This window comes from Notolabrus celidotus, chromosome 18 (genome assembly GCF_009762535.1).
Source record: "Notolabrus celidotus isolate fNotCel1 chromosome 18, fNotCel1.pri, whole genome shotgun sequence".
NCBI lineage: Eukaryota > Metazoa > Chordata > Actinopteri > Labriformes > Labridae > Notolabrus > Notolabrus celidotus.
Window position 1 is genome coordinate 24560182 of NC_048289.1, and position 17685 is coordinate 24577866.

Genomic DNA, 17685 nt, shown 5'->3' on the forward strand with positions numbered 1-17685 from the left:
AGTTTGATTTGTAAGAGGTTTTATTCAGTTACAGTTGTATGTATAGTGTTTTCTGGTAGATTAATAGGCTGAATCAATGACAAACGCTTTACTCGTGCAGAGGAAACGGATGTTGGGCAGAACTACTAGGGGAATACTGGACCACAAGTTTGCGTCACACCTCACTATCCTCATGTTATCAAGCTTTCGACCACATTGCATTAAGCAACTCAAAATGAGCTATATGAAACTCAAAGACATATATTTGTATTTTCTCTGAAGAAGAACGTAGATATTGTAAGGCACCTAACATAAAATTAATTAACATATATATATTTTTTTATTTTTTTATTTTGCAGTGTTGCAAAAAAACATTTTACTTTATTTATTTATTAGTTTATTTGACAGGGGCCATGCAAAACAAAAACTGTCAAGCCAGAGTTAGCTATGAGCTAATTTTCATCTGTGGTCCATGGGCAGGAAGATGTAAACAAATGTACAATACAAATGATAAAAAAAACAAACAAGCATTTAAAACTATACATAGGCTACTCAACACAGTCCATCACTAATAACAACACATTTAAAATTACATTTCATTGTCTCTAATTTGATGCATTCAGATGATCACATAATTGTTTTTCCTTGAGCCATAATTTCAGTTTACTTTTAAAAACACTGAGGCTTGTACAGTCTCTAATGTGGGTAGGAATTGAGTTTCATTTTCCTGCTGCTCTGACTGAAAATGCAGACTGTCCAAATGCAGTCTTCCTACGTTTAGCTGAACAGTCTCCTCTTGCTGGTGCCCTGGTATCCCTAAGATTGTTCCTGCAGAGTAACACACAATGTTTAAGTGGTGGTGGGGCCTGATCATGAATCAATTTATACATCAGACACATATCTACATAACAAAAAAAACTGTCAAGGGTCATTAAGTTATATTTCGTAATGATCATCTTCTACACCAGAGGTTCCCAAAGTGTGTACATGAACCACAACATAAAGACATATATTTGTATTTGTATTTTCTTTGAAGAAGAATGGGGGTCGTGAGATGTCTCCCAGAATGTTTTTTTTTTTTTAAGTTATCTTGAAATAGTACGTTTTACCCATCATAGCAAAACATATTCACAAAAATAGTAGCTAAACTTGAAATAAAACCTTGAAAATAGAAAATGTAATGATTTTTCTGCCTTTCTTTTTGCCAGATGACTCCTAACTTTAGGTTTAGTGAAGTTAATTATCAAGAGCATCAGTCGCAGCAGGTTAATTCATAACGGCACAGGAAACACAGCCACATGCTCATATAGGTGGGTTAATTTTCTGCAGACCAGTTAAATGAAGCCACATTAAATCACTGTGAGGGACTGGGGGGGTCGCAAGTCTTTGGCACCTATATTTTGGGGGTTGTGGGCTGAGAAGTTTGGGAACCCCCGTTCTACACATTTCAATTTACATACAATTATTCATTACAATAGGTATATTCTGAAATCAAAGTTGTCTTTTTGTTTAGACAAAAGCAGCACTTTTTTTTTTCTTCACCCCTTCAGACTTCCCCCATCTCCTCTGTTGATATATATTAAAAAAAACATACTAAGAAATGTACAATCAAGGTGGAATACAACTTGGCCACAAATTGAATCAGGGAGCACAAAGACACATTAATTAGTTGTATAGAAAAATAACTTCTTGATAAAACATCTAACCAAAGTGTGGACTGGTGCTATGTATAAACAGTCTAAAAAACATCTGTACAGTTAACTCTGGTTTGAAATTATTAACATGGCTATTGTTTACAGACACATATATTTTTAACAGTAATAACATAGTAAGTAATTAAATAGGATTAAGAAACTGAAAGGTCTATTTAAATACAAACTGGTTATAAATGTAGTAGAGGAAGAGGTGGGGAAAGGAAGTGCCAACATTTTTAAAGAATTTACTGAACAACTCCCTGGTTACAGTCTATGATTTTATCTATTCATTTTTTATCCTGAATATTTCAGTCAACTTATATCTAAACCATGTGGAAATACAAATTCTGTTTGATTTGATCTCTTTTGGGTTAGGATTATATAAATGTATGAATGTGTTTGATAAAGAAAGAGGAGCCTTTGTCATTAGAAAAGTGTATTTTATTGATAGGGTTAGAGTGGCATGAGACTTGGCACAGGAATGATTTTCAACAAGGTGATGGGAAAAAAATTACACAAAATACATCTACATCAAAAAGTCATCTTCATTGGAAAAGCACTGATTTGAAACACATTCAGATTGGGGGAAAAAAAATGTTGTTTCTACAACCATTTACATATATGGAGTTAAACCTGAATATTATTTACATGGCAACAGATTGCAGTATGTACAAAGCCTGGGCTGGAAGCAAACTGAAGCTCACGTGAGCTTTATTTCTGGAGAGAAACTACAGACTGTCGATGTGACGGTTTCAAGAAAGCACGGGGTGATCTGGCTGAGAAACACAGATTTGAACAGTGCTTGGAAGTTGTCCTCTAACAAAGATTGGCCCCCCAACAGAAAACACAAAGTATTTAACTCCAGTGGCTTTTTCATCAACATTTTCTGACAAATTCAAACATTATTATTTAAAGGGAACGCCTAAATAGAACAAGTTAATTTTTAGAGACACCTGGAGTTACATCTCAGTGCCAACACAGATATTCTCACAGGACAGTTTACATGTCACCGTATCATTGCTGGTTACAGTATTTTCAGATAATCTAGAGTAAATTTCTGTACATCTATAAACAGACATTCATCATTCCGGCAAACGGATGTGTGTGTCCCTTTACAAGGCATCTAATCAGAGATGAAAAATAATAGGAAAGAGGGGGGGGGTTCTGGGTCCACGTTCAGGGGTCAAAGCCAGGAGGATACAGTACCAAACGCCACCCAGCTAACTGTACGAAGGCCTGACTGAGTCTCACCGCTCTGCCACCCAGATAAAAATCAGATTATTCAGTTATTTCACCAACAATGACATCAGCATTAACGCTGGTTTGGATTCAACCCTGAGAAAACAGTGGACTGCATGTTCACGTGCGGGCACACCTGCCTAATGTGCCAACAAAAGGTAAGTATTTCCTATAAACAACCAAACATAGAATAAAGGACAACTTGCATATTAATTATGGTTAAAGGCAGCTAAGATTGACACAGGCACAAACGCAGGATAGAAACAGTGATTAGGTCTCCTTAAGACATCATAATGAAAGGCATTGTGGGTTCAGTCTGGTGGTTGTGCCCTATTCCTAGCTATTTTTTTTTCTTTCCAACAAGGTGCCAGTGCTGGAGCCGCTCTCTGCACCAAATCTTTAAACATCGTGAGCAGGATCGGCGTCAGTTACCTGTTCTTTGTCCCAGAAAAAAACACTGCTGATCTGAAACCAGTAAAAAAAAAGATGACTTTGATTGGGAGAGGCAGGAATTGTGTGCAATATGAAAGAAAAACAAAAAAACGTGTGCAGTCTCTGGATAATCAACAAATTGAAAAACCCTTCTATAACGTACAGGGGCTTTAAAACGACGAAGCTCACAAAGCAGAAATAATGGAGTGATTTTTGGATCAAATGAATTCAGTGCTTAGACACAGACTGGCAACTTTAAGTCACTTTGACTCTTTACCTCTGTTGTTTGCTAACATGCAAAAACAAAGTTTTCAGCATTCCTGTATTTGTTGTAGATCTGGTCTAGAAACTGTCTGCCCCTGTGTAAAATGTTCTGCTGGTTTCCACAGCCAGGCTCTGGCATCGCTGCCAGCACCGGCACCTTGAGAGTTGAAATGCCCTGGTGTGTCTCAGTGCTCGGGCCAGAGGAGAGAGTCTCAGGACAGAGCAGCAGAGATCAGATGTTTTTTTAACATCCAAACCACCTGCACGTCTTTCTTTATAACTGCAGGCAGTCTGTCCTACTGACTCGTCCCCTTACCAAACCCTGGACTAACAAGAAGGCCAACTCTTCAAGGAGGAGACTAAAAACTAATATAAAAACGGCTGGAGAAGAATGCTGACGTCTATCGGATTCCTCTGAGGCTGGTCTCTCCCACGTCCTCGTCAGGAGCAAAGAGGGTGGTTTGTCCCCGTTCAGGTCCTCTACATTCACAGGTGGACAGGGGTCATTGGAGCATGAGCTGTTTGAGGTTGTCGTGCAGGATGGTGTCCTTGACGTCGCGGAACACCAGCCGGATGTTCTCCGTGTTGATGGCCGTGGTGAAGTGGTGGTACAGGGGCTTCTGGGTGGCGTCGCGTCGCTTAGCCCGGAAACACTCCACCATGAACGCCTGGATGTCAGACAGGTTGTGTTCCTGCCCGGAGTATTCGGGAAAGTAGTCCTTGAGCGCAACGTTCTTCACCTTCTCCTCCAGCAGGTCCGTCTTGTTGAGGAAGAGGATGATGGAGACGTTGGCGAAGACGCGGTTGTTGACGATGGTCTCGAAGATGTTCAGGGACTCGCGCAGTCGGTTTGTCTGCCTGTCCTCCATCAACACCTGGTGAGCACAACAGAGGGATTCATTTCAGTTACTCCTCTTAGAACTGTCATAATAATGTTATAACTGTAGTAGATGAGATAAGTCATTAACATGGTTACAGGATGAATGCAACCCCAGCACATTTTCATAAAGGTGTAATCTCTGTGATCAATCTCTGATTCTTTCATCTACAAATGCCAGAAACTGTGAAAAATAAATGAGTACACTTCGATCGATGCTTTGCAAAGACTGACATGAATTTCTTAAATATCCTGTTTTGTTCATAAACAAAAGATGATCTGTTCACTGTAACAAAGAAGTGCTTCAACCTGTAAACGCTTGCATTGAAGAAACTGAAATCAGAGATTCACTTCCCTTAGAATGTCCCTGTAGGGAATGCTGTCAACATAAAATAATAACCAGTACTGTTTAAATTCCCTGTTTGAGAGTGTTCTTTATTCCAAGTTAGTTTTGATTTTCTGATAGAATTCACCTGAAGCTGGACAGGTTATGTGAAGCATAGTGAACTTTCTTATCCAACACTCAAGTCCTTCTATCTAATCCCAAATCACTGAGATTGAGGATGAAGACATGCAGATCATACAAATGCCAGGGCCTTGTTGTCAACTATGAATGCCTCTTCTTCTTTTCCAGTTCTTGTTATCTAGTCAGGGTCAAAGTTTATGGGAGACTTTTTTTTTGGGTCGTTAATATTCCAGGAATTCAACTAATGGAGTCCTCCCAATCCCTCTTGTCACTCAGTGTGTTTCCTCCAAACTCCATCCTGATCAACTAGTGAGAGACTGTACTGTTGAACAATGTCGTGTTTGTGTGGTGTGGATTCACTCCAGCATTTTAAGCGGTGATCGTTAATCCTCCTCCTCCTCCTCCTCCTCCTCCTCCTCCTGCCAGTATGGGAGTCAATGTTTTACTGTCTCTCATGGACAGAAGTTGAAATTTGGCTGTTTCCTCTCCTGTTTTTCTTCTTCTGTTTTCTCTGTGCCGCTGTGTCCATCAGTTAATGTGACGTGTGGTGTTTAGGTGAAGGTAAAAAAATCAGCTACTTCATTGCTCTGTAGTGAATGTATGCTGGCATATAAGCATGGACCCAGAATAAAAGGTGCTTTTTTTATTTCAAGGAAACCTGGACCAATTTTGTTTTTTTAATTTGTTAATTTTTCCCACCAGACCTTTTGGTTGATAAGATCTTTATCTGCTTGACGACTGCACATGAAACCATACATACCAGCTTACAGTACGTAAACTGATGTTGGGGTAACTCCAGGATTCTTCCTCACACCAACCAGAAAGACATTTAACGCAAAGTCTTAAAAGTGATTTAAGAAGATGCAACTAAAAGCTCAAAATTATCCAAATTCCCTATATGTACAACAAAATGTTAGAAAGTTGTCCTGATCTCTTTTTCACTTTGTTTGATTAATTATGGTTGTTAAAAGAAAAAAAAAATGCTAATGTCTGAAGTGTACAACTGAGCTTTTTACTTACTTTTGGTCTTTGTTCTTTATTTTTTCTTTTCCTTCTTATGCTGTTGCTCCTATCTTGGTCTGTTTTGTCGTGTCTTGTAAGTCCATACGGGCTGGGAACCTTTCTGGTGCATGACGTGATGAATAAAACTAACTATCTAACTATACTGTAGGAGCTATTTGTTTATTTTTGTATTTAGTTGTTTATTTAGTTTAGAATTAATAAGTAGTATTAGTTGTTTGATTTGTCCAAACTTTTCTTTTTTTTATAGTTATTTCAAGTTAGATTTGGGGGATATATTTGTTTAGTATATTTAGATTTTTTGTATATTTATTATTTCTTTTGTCTGGTTTGTTTGTTTGGTGATTAAGGACTGTGGGCACCTGACGTTATTGAGGTAGGTAGGTGGCAGAAGGCCAGCATACACCTGGGTGGGCCTATGGTTTTTTTTACCAGCGCAAGAGAGGCGGCAAGAGCCATGATTTTTCTTTGTTCATTGTTTGCTTGCTTGCCATCGAAATAAACCATAAGAGATGCTGAAATTTTGCATAGACATTGGATATGTTTTGCCTGAGTACATCACATCCCCACGGTGCATCAGCGACCCTTTGATTATGTTCAGTCAAAGTTTGAGTTTGATATTTTGATTATTCTTTGAGTTTTTCATTTTCAGAGCAACAAGCTAAAATAGAAATCAGTCAAGCTAACAGTTCCTGTGCGCCTCTGTTGTGAATGAAATAAGTAAACCCTCTAATCCAGCAGAGCTGTGCAGGTAGACCACTGTGGACCACTTAGCTATCATTGTGAACCTCTGAATGTACCGCTCTGTCGTCTTGTCTTTGTGTGTGAATGTCCGTCTGCGAGACCCCTTGGAACTCTGGTTTTGAAGGTGCATTGTAAATAAAGTTATTATTATAACTATGATTAATCTAGCAGCTTAGCTATGTTGGGACTTCAGCTCAACCAGTATGAACAAGCATTGTTTACATGCCAATCTGTGCTGGTTTCTCCTGATAAGGATGACTGTTGATTCTCAGCCAGATTAAAATGTGAGTAATATGAGTGGACTGTTTGCAGAGTCACTGTATAGTCACTGTACTCTAACACTGGCAGTGTCAAAAGTGCAAGCACATTTCTTCTTCTCCTTTCCCCTCCCTTAAATTTAAAATAATGGTATCTACAGCCCTCACTTTGAAATCTCTTGAGTTAAGCCTTGGATAAAAACTATTTAAAAAATCTAAATATAATGGATATATGTTTCAAATCCTTAACCTCACTTCCCTGCTGCAAAGATGAGATATTAAACTGATGGCACAACAGCCATTTACCTTTGATTTTCTTAATAGTATCTCTCTATTCAAATGATACCAAAGTGCCCAAAAACTAAAGGACAGCTTCATTTGTGGCCCATGCTGTGATAAAAACCACCACAAGCCCTCAGATGCACACTCACTACAGAGAACAGCAACATGTTAACAAGAAGTCACCACATGAATGAGTGCTAACTGAATTTTGTGACACCCTGAAAGCCATCAAGAAATGTGCGTTTGTGTTTGAGGAAACAACATGCCTCAGCCCCATGATTGGTGTCGTTTTCTCACCTGGTCGTATTCAGAGGAGGAAACGAGGAAGAGGATGGAGGTGACCGAGTCAAAGCACTCGAACCAGCGCCTTCGCTCCGACCGCTGCCCGCCCACGTCCACCATCTTGAACGGAACGTTCTTGATCTCAAAGTCATACTCGTGGATGCCTTTCGTGGGTTTACGGGCGAGCAGGATGTCCTGTTGAGTGGGGAGATAACTCTGGAGGAGGGACACAAAGACACAAAGAATCAATGTCTGTACTGAGGAGAGAAATTACATTTTACAGGTTAATAATAAACGAATACCAGCAACATGTCGTCTTGTTTTTATTCAAGTTAGAGAAACAGCTCATTGAATCGAAGCACATTTTTTGGAGGACTTTGTGATTTTTGGTGGTCAAGTTTCTTTTTAGTATCTTGTTTAAAAGGTAAGTTTGACAAAGCACTGAAACACTATTTCAAATATTAGCAAACACAGAGTTTTATTTATCCAGCACAAAACAAAAACACTAAAACATGATTTTTCAGTTTGTGTAAAACTTGACGAGTAAGGGTTTAACATGTTTTAGTTTGTAACCAGCTTAAATCTTGTTACATTGAAACCTCAGAGTCCTAACTATGATTGAGAGTACATTAATAGATTTGTGTATCTCTATAAAACTAGCAAAGTTACTTTTTCTGTCTGAACATGCAATCTAATATTTCCATTGAGGGGTTCTTCAAAAATTATAAACCTAGTTCAAAAGATTGATTTTATTTAATTTAAAGGAAAATTAAACTGATCCTGAAACTGTTCAATATTGAGAATCTGTCTCCTGAGAATATGAGAATTTAAAGAGTTGCGGTATAATAAATGTTTTGTATCTTTGCAGGTCTGTGTGTTTTATTTGTATGTCCGGGTTAAAAAAAGTCTCTGACTATGATCTTTGGAGTGGTGGAGGGAGGTGGAAAGGTGTCTCAGCTGTACAGAGATTTTGCATCTCTGATCGCCCGCTGTCTCATTCTGCTTAATTGAAAGTGTAAGACCCCCCCCCCCCCCCCCCCCCCCCAATTTAAATAAACAATAAGACCCAACACTATTTACTATGTATGTTAAGTTATATAAGTACAGAGAGTGGTAGGGAGGGAGTAGATCAAACATAATTGGCCACATAACATTTTTTTATGCTTATAATAGGTTTGTAGTGTCTGCTGAATGTTTTTGTTGATTGTTACTGTTCTGTTTTTGTTTGGTTTTTAACTCTGTAAAGCACTTTGAACTGCTCTTTGTATGAATGGTGCTTTATAAATAAACTCCATTTCACTTTCAGAGGCCTTTTCCAATTATTATCAGACATTTATTTAGTTATTTTGTATTTTTTATAAGTTATATTTTTGGGCATTTTCACCTTTAATGGATAAGACAGCTGAAGAGAGACAGGAAATGCAGGGGGCAGAGAGTGGGGGTGGACATGCAGTAAATGGTTGAGGCTGGAAGTGAGCCTGCGACCTCTGCGACGAGGGCTATAGCCTCTTTATATTGGGCTAGGCCAACGGCGCCCCTTTTATAATTACACTTTTATTTGTAAAGCGCTTTTCAATGCAAGCCACGAAGTGCTTCAAAAAACATTAAAAAGTAGATAAAATACAATAAAAGTAGAGGGGGAATAAAAGTAGAAAGGTAAACATTAAAAATGAGAATAAAAACATAAACGCTTTATTATAAGGTGTGTCTTGAGTAGTGAGATAAAATTAGGGACTGACTCTGCAAGTCCGCAAGTCTGATTTCCTCTGTCAGGCATCTTATCATGACTCATTTGTTATCACAGAACCTCTGTGTCAAGATATGGTTGTTTTTGTGAGCCATGCATCTGCTATCATATTGTATTTTTATGTACGGTTATTGTATCACATGGTATGGTATCAGTCTTTAGTCCTCTCGTCCTCTTGTAACATTTACATCCAAATGTTTGTGCTGACTCACTCACTTTTAATTGACAGGCGCATGATTCCCCACATCCTGATATCAGATACTGAAGCTTCTAAACAAACACTATGAACTTCACTTATAAAACATGAAAGACTTTTAAAATAATTACATTTGATGCTTTAAAGACTTTAAAGACCTTTAGATCACTATTTTTTAACCTGTTTCTTTTAGAATTTATTTTAAAGTCTTCTACTTGTTTTTAAAGCTTTTAACAGCCTCACTCCTCCATACATCCCAGATCTCCTGTCATTCAATGTTCCACCATGATCACTGAGGCCCTCCAATGCTTCCCTTTTAAATGTTCCTCGTGTGTCTCACACAAGCACTGGCTAGAGAGCTCTCTGTTTTTCACCCTTAAACTGTGGAACTCTGCCTTCGACATTAAGACGGCGAGCCCTCTGAGTGTTTTTAAAAAGTAAACTTCAGACATTTCCTTTAAATCTGGCTTTTAATTTGGAGTAATTTATTTTTAGCCCTGGACTGAATTATTATAATCATTATTTTAACAACATTTATTTACCTTATCTATTCATGTATTTATTTATTCTACTATTTTATCATTTTTTATTATTTAATTGTTCCTTCTATTCTTACTTATTATATTTATTTTATTTTATTTTTAATTATTTCATTTATGATCACATCTTTTATTTGTTGCTATTTTCTGTCTCTCTGTTCTGTTGTGAAGCACTTTGGGCTGCATGCTTGTATCTCTGCCTCTGGACGTCAGAATGGGGAGCTCTGAGTGTTTTTAAAAAGTAAACTTCAGACTTTTCTTTTAAATCTGGCTTTTAATTTGGAGTAATTTATTTTTAGCCCTCGACTGAATTATTAAAATCATTATTTTAACAACATTTATAAACCTTATCTATCTATTTATTTATTTATTTATTGATCTATTCTTTTATTATTTATTTATTTATTTATTTAATTTTGCCTTCTATTCTTACTTATTTTATTGATTTTACTGTATTGATTTTATTTTATTTTTAATTATTTCATATATGATCACGTCTTTTATTTGTTGCTATTTTCTGTCTCTCTGTTCCTTTGTGAAGCACTTTGGGCTGCATGCTTGTTTGTATGAAGGAGTTTCATTTGACATTATTCTGGTTACTCGTCAGATTACACCGACCGACCAGACGGCGGCATCCGCCGTTCTCGGCACAAAGCGGGAGATCATTTCACCAAAACTTCAGGAAACCGTTCAGCTAATGATCGGGCTTTCTCGTCGGTTAAGCTTTAATTGTCTGGACATGTTGCGGCCTTAACTTTAAAACATGTACACATCTGTTTATAACAATCAGTGCAGGCAGAAACAACTTACCGGCTCGCCGAGCTTATCCAGATTATCCAAGAAATACTTCACTGACTCACCCTGCGACAGGACAGAGGAGGAATTTCTGTTAATTCTGCACAATTTATAACATCCAGTCATTTTTCATCAATCTGCTGCAGCACACATTTATTCATATACATCCAATCCCTTCAGTAGAAAACACTTGTTGTTGTTGTTGTTGAGTTGCTCAGGGACAAAATCTGTCTTTAGCTCCAACAAACTTAATCTGTTTGTTTTCTACTCCAAAAACCGTGTGTATGTATGTATGAGTGTGAGTGTTAGTGTGTGTGTAGGAGCAGCTGAAGCAAGATGCAAACTATTTGGTACTGCAGGAGACACATGTTTCAAAGTGTGTCTTTGATGTATACAGAAGTGTGGCTACGTCTGAGTGTGTGTGTGTGTGTGTCTGTGTGGGGGGAGTTTTTTTTTCTCCATCTTTCAGTCACTGTTCATGAACTTTCAGAGCAAGCCCGGACATGAGGCTGCCAGGACTGAGAAGCATTCCTACATCTATGTGTGTGTGTGTGTGTGTGTGTGTGTGTGTGTGTGTGTGTGTGTGTGTGTGTGTGTGTGTGTGTGTGTGTGTCCCCTGTACTCGACTAAAACCTGAGAAACTGCGAAAACCAAGAAAAAGAATTGAGCTGTGAATAAAATCTGTGGATCTATCGTGACGCGCTGCACCTTTACGGAGGGATGGTTTGCATGTACTTTGCATTAATGACAAGTAAAGCCACGCCCTTGCTATAAAATTCAAAGCTTATCCACAGTAGTGATTCTTTCTGTTGTGTTTTGAATGTCAGCACCACGTCCCTCCACTGCAGGCTCCTGTACTCACCCTTTGATCTTTTAAAAAAAAAACTAACCTGACCTGAAAAACCTGTGTGTGTGTGTGTGTGTGTGTGTGTGTGTTTGTGTTTGTGTGCATGTGGGGAGTGTGTGTACAGCTAAGATTACCTACGGGAGGGGTAAAATGGCGTGGCACTTCACTGCAGCCAGACACAGAAAAGCTACCTGTCTGTGAAGCCTATTGTTAATGAGACTACGCTCGAGTAGAGGAGTTAAACTCTAAAAGGAGAGAGAATTCAGACTGATCAAAAAAGAGAAGAGAGAGGGAGAGGGAGGGGGAGAGAGGGAGGGAGGGAGAGAGAGCGATAGAGATCGAGTGAGAACTAGAGGCAGAGAGAGAGAGGGAGAGTGAGGGGGAGAGAGGGAGTGAGAGAGAGAGAGAGAGAGAGAGAGAGAGGGGAATTCACAGGCGTGATGACGCCTCCAGTTAATGCTGTAGAAGCAAAACTGAAACATAACATTACATCAGCAGCCTGTCAGTGAATTGGCTTATCATTGTGAGATTATGTGTTTGTACTGTGATAAAAAAAAGGAGAAGCTGAAGAATAAGACGTGAGGTGTTAACTGTGTGACCTTTGAATGACACGGAGCCAAAAAGGTCTCTGTGTGGTTTTATCTGTGCAGGGGTTATTAATAAGAATCATAAGCCTGAGGACACATGATGCAAATTCATGACGAGGATCTTCAAACTACAAAAGGGCTGTGCCTGCTGGCATGAACACAAATGAATAAACAGCTCCTGAAAGATCCCACCTCCTCAGCTTGTATCTATTTATGTCTGACTGTGTTTTAGGTATCTGGTTTATGTCAAGCTGCAACCTCTGGTCTCAAAATATGAAGCCAATGCAGAAGTGAGAAACTGCAGTTCATCGAGCGTCCGCTTGAGGCTGGCTGCAGAAACACCAGAAACCACATACACACCAATTCAAAAAAGACGATCTTTGCAGCATTAATAAAAATATTTATAGCCACACTGCTATATTATATTTTATACTACTTTATAATCACACTGCTGTGTTTTGATATTACCTGTAAGATCTCTGAGATGGTGTAACTACACATCGATCAAGATCAATAGATGATCATACATGGTATTTAGGTTTATATATATATAACTATCCATTTAACCAGAGGGCTCCTTTAGATCTCAGGCTCATCCTTACAGGCAGACTTTCAGATAATAGACATTTTTATTTTAAAAAAAAGTTGATTTATAACTGTATTATAATGAACTTCTGATCTCTTTCTTTTAAAATGCTGATATTTTTCCTCAAATAATTTGGTTTATTAATTAATTCTCATTTTATCTCACATTAATTTCAATATCTACAGGTGTCATGCTAGCTTTGATACACTAAACATTCGGTTAAGATGTTTTCATACAAAACGACGTGGATATAAAGTAACTTGTAGTCCTATGTGCTGTGTGTATGTCCCTGTACTTGTGTAACTTGAGGTGTGAGTGTTTGTGCAGCAAACGGGAGAGCCAGGGCTCTGTTTGTAAGCATAAAGCTGTTTAACTACAGATCAACATTCCAGCTCTGATCACCCTTTATTCTCCTTCTCTGTCTGCATAACCTGCTCACACCAGCGAGTGTGAGAGGCTAACAAAACGCCATTGAGAACCCTTTGGCCTTATGCAACTCAGGAAAAAACTTTCTGCTTTTTCTGTCATAACTGAAAGAAACTTGCAGAAGTGTAACTCTTCTACTCAGCAGGGCCCCTGAACTGCAGAACAACAGAGAAGGTTCATCACATGACCTGACAGCTTGCAAGAAAGGATGTTTAAAAAAGGCAGAAGCAATGATTCTTCAAATCTCAGCAGGTTGTGAAAGTGTTACCTATCAAAATAAGAGCACAGAGAAGTCCTGATATGAGACATGAGAAACTGTGAACACCACAGCTGTTGATCTAGGGGAAACGTCAGTGTGTTAAAGCGCGCGTGCTGACAGCCAAGACATAAGGAGTGGGAGAGGTATAAACAGGAAGCTGACTCAATCACATGTCTGACCACTCGAGAGAGAGAGAGAGAGAGAGAGAGAGAGAGAGAGAGAGAGAGAGAGAGAGAGAGAGAGAGAGAGAGAGAGAGAGAGAGAGAGAGAGAGAGAGAGAGAGAGAGAGAGAGAGAGAAAGAGAAGAGAGAGCAAGCAAGATATACAGGGGGATAGGAAAGAGAGGAAGAATTCAGAAGTTTCACTTTCTATTTTCAATGTAGTTTCCCTCGCTTGTGACTCTGAAGCTTTGAGAGAAGTACAATCAGAAATCCCCTGAACATATTTGATTTTGTGTTCTGGGTAAGAATTGTGCTCAAACAAAAAAAAAACTGCACAATCAGTAAAGTTTCATCTCAGCATTGTTTGTGTTCGTCGACCTACCAGCTGGAACTCCCTGCGGCGATCGTATGCATTCTGTATCCCCATGTCTTCCCACAGAGCTTTGATGGCGGGCAAATACTGCAAGAACACCGGCGTCTCCAGGTGCCCGCTCGCCATCTTTGCCGATCGCGTGTCGAACGCCATCAGGCTGTCCCCGTGCTGCTGGTTGTCCGGGTCACCCCAGGGGATGTGCAGCTTCTCCCGGGCGTCCACCAACACTCGTACACCTGAAGAGAAAGTGAGGAAAAAAATCAAGAGTTAGAGAACACGACAAAATGTGATGACGACACCCAGAGTGGAAGAGAAACTAGAGAAGGGCACGCAAACTGCTTTTCAACCAGTAATAATGAAACAGAGGTGTCATAGGAGCCGGTTTGTTCTAGCATTGAAGGGTCTTTCCCCCGTGTATGAACTGATGGTGAATAAAGAATAAGATTAAAATATTAAAGACTCTATGTGTGTTATGAAATCCTCAGAAAAAAATAGACATTAATGCAACACTAACTTGCTTTTTTTTGTAACCAAAAGACAACATTTTAAACTATCATCACATAAAAGTATGGAAGCCCTAAGTGGACATGCATCCATACACATTTTGTTCTCCATTTTCCCCATGATAACGAGTTAGCTTGTGTCGTTTTCTGAAGATACTGACTTAATTTCAGCATAATATATCATGGTCTGGCCCATCGTGGTGACCTGCCTATTGTTTTGTTTGTCAGATTGTTGTTAAATGATCCAGTGATTGAGAGAAACAAAGTTCTGTCACCTGAAGATGACATAAATTAATCAATTGAAACCGTAAAAGCAGCTTTAATATCTCCAGATGATGAAAACATTGGTCAAAATGCAGAAAATGAGCTCAATGTGTTATTTTTCACAGTGTGAGAAGCGCTGTATAAATAAAATGTGTTATTATTTTATTATTAAATTAAATTAAATTGGTATTACAGAAAAAAAACATTATTTTTAGATAATGACTATCTTTTAATGCATATAGAATATGTAATATATATAATATTTAATTAATATATATGTAATATGTAATGAATATATATGGAATGTATGTGTATGAATGTTATGCACTTTGGCAATAACATGTCTTTGTTCATGCCAATAAAGCAAAATTGAATTGAATTGACTAAAAAAAAAGTTGAAATATTGAGAAAATAAGAAGAAATATGTGGTTATCACACAAAAATGTAGGGGTGAGTTTTGGCAAGAACCTCACCTTACGATACGCATCACGATACGATAGTATCATGATATATCACGATATCACAATATTGTGATATATCTTGATATTCTACACAGTTAACTGAGAAAAAATAGAGATGGTGTATATGTACATCACGCAATATTACTCAAAATTGAAAGGAAAAATTAAGTCAAAACTATTTGATTGAGGGGCGCTGGTGGCCTAGCCGTCTAAGCGCCCCTCAATCAAATGAGGCTACGGTCCTCGTCGCAGGGGTTGCCGGTTCGATTCCCGACCGGTCAACCATTTCCTACATGTCTTCCTCCACTCTCTATTCCCCATGTTTCCTGTCTCTCCTCAGCTGTCCTATGGAATAAAGGCAAAAAAGCCCCAAAATATAACTTTAAAAAAAAAGATATATATTTGATTGAGAACAACTTTTCCACTTTATTGTTTTTGAAATACTGAAGTCGTATTTTAGTTCCAACTCGGCTAAAATATGAATTTTTATTTTTACAAAAAAATTATATTCAGAGTTGAAATATCGATATTATATTGGAGGTCAAAGTATTCCGATATATTGCTGTGTTGATATTTTTTCACACCTCTAGAATAAAATGTACGTCCGCTTAGGGCTTCTATATACAATAGTGAGAGGCAGCATGTGTGTGTTTAAGAGAGCTGAATCAATACATGTTTAAAGTGCTACTTAATTAATGCTTTATTGTCTCTGTTGATACACTAATCCTGATCCAGCTATTAGACTGATCCTTTTCAGTCTATTTTTTCAGCAGTCCATATTTTATTTCATATTTTAGTACTTATAAGTAATACATTTTCGTCTGTGTATTACTGTGTTTTTTTATGTCCTATGTTAGCTACTCCAGACCAATCCCCCCTAAGGAATAATAAATGAAGTTATTGAATTTAACTGAATTTACCTTACAATAAAGACATTAGAGGAGGTCTGAACTCCATTCATATGTCATTTTATACTTTTATTATGACAGCTGAGGTTCTTTAAGTGGTTTTGTTCATGTCAAATGCTTCAGTATTGTGAGAAATGCCTGCTATTTAGTGTAGTACTCCCAAAACATACAAAGAGTGGTCAAACAGGAACACCTTACAGCACACTACACTGGTGGGTTCACCCTCCATTAGCTTGCTTACATCCATGGCTTAGTTATTGAGCAACAAAACCTGCCTTTGGCTATTTCAAACTGCTGGCTCGTTTCCATTGGTTGTGATACACTTTGAAAATATTAAATGTGTTGGTTAGACAGTTAAAGAAGTCTTAAAAGAGAGGTTTAAGCAGAAACACGGTTGATATGGGTGTGCCGACAGCAGATGTCGTGTGTTTATGTGTCCTCTCACCCAGCCCTGCTTACACAGATGTGGAAACTTTCCCATCCATTTTAAACGCCTTAAAGTCCAAGAAAAACACCCTATCTTATCTCCTACAGTACCCGGAGTTAACAGCGAGGTTACCTTTGATAACATTGCTGTAAATAGTGCCTGTGAAGTCCTCTCGGTCTCGCTGGTCGAAGTCCTGGCCGTGGATGATCCGCATTTGTTTGAGGAAAGTCGACTTGCCGCTCTCGCCAGCGCCGAGCAGCAGGATCTTCACCAGCCGCTTCACGTACGTTTTCTCCCGGGAGAGACATCTGTCGATCTCCTTGGACTTTCGGAGCTGGTCAACTTCGCCGCTATTGAGCAGGCAGACGGGTAGAAAAACTTTTAACGCGGACCTGGTCGGCAGGAAATCCGCCATGTTCGCACAAACTTCATCGATGCTAATTTTATGCGCGTTCGCGAGGCGCAGGCTCGCGACCAAGCCCCTTCCCTAAACTCAGGAAGTAGCTCTGATGACTGTTTACCATCAATCTTTAGAGATTATTCTGACTGTTTCTTTCTTTTTTTTCACTTACAAAACCACAAAATAACATTTATGCCTTAAACTACGTTTGTCTTAACCACATACAGACATAATTACACACACATAAGGATAAAACAGTGAGGGTATGACTCACTTAACGGTTCCAACGGCTCAATTATAACATAACAAAGCTAAAACAGGGTTATAAAAACCGACTGTTGATGCCAAATTGTTTTGAACTGACAAATTACTCTTAAATACTAGAGTTTAAAGAAAATAAATCAGGAAATTAAACCTGACTAGTGATACTTTGTCGCCCTCCGCTGGTTTAGCTAGTAAATTGCGTAACTAGTTTTGCCTGTGTAGAAAAGCTGCTTTCTGATTGGTTCATTATGGTGCCTTCATAGGTTATTGGAAATATGAGAATTACTGTTTGCCTGCCTTATAAATCATCAATGCAGTTTAAATTCCAGATGGCACAGCATATATTTTATGTGTTACGAACCTTTTATGAGTCTTTTAGTTGCTGTTATTAAGAGGTTATAGAATA

At 38.5% G+C, this 17685-nt stretch overlaps 1 protein-coding gene across 1 annotated transcript; it reads right to left on the minus strand.

Moving 5' to 3' along the window:
• Positions 1 to 2092: 2092 nt before the first annotated feature.
• Positions 2093 to 17509, minus strand: LOC117829870 (guanine nucleotide-binding protein subunit alpha-13-like). Its single transcript, XM_034707593.1, has 5 exons — positions 16748 to 17509; positions 14062 to 14288; positions 10829 to 10879; positions 7552 to 7752; positions 2093 to 4483 (listed from the first exon to the last, which is right to left on the minus strand). Exons 1-5 carry the CDS (start codon positions 17028 to 17030, stop codon positions 4112 to 4114), a joined length of 1134 nt encoding a protein of 377 aa, XP_034563484.1. The 5' UTR covers positions 17031 to 17509; the 3' UTR covers positions 2093 to 4111.
• Positions 17510 to 17685: the final 176 nt, after the last annotated feature.

Bases quoted from the DNA above. Each gene is read 5' to 3' on its own strand.
- LOC117829870 (XM_034707593.1), bottom strand. From the start codon at position 17,030: ATGGCGGATTTCCTGCCGACCAGGTCCGCGTTAAAAGTTTTTCTACCC. The intron at 7,753-10,828 runs GTAAGTTGTTTC...TCCCTCCTCCAG, and splicing joins TGGATAAGCTCGGCGAGCCG to AGTTATCTCCCCACTCAACA. The intron at 4,484-7,551 runs GTGAGAAAACGA...TGTGCTCACCAG, and splicing joins CCTCCTCTGAATACGACCAG to GTGTTGATGGAGGACAGGCA.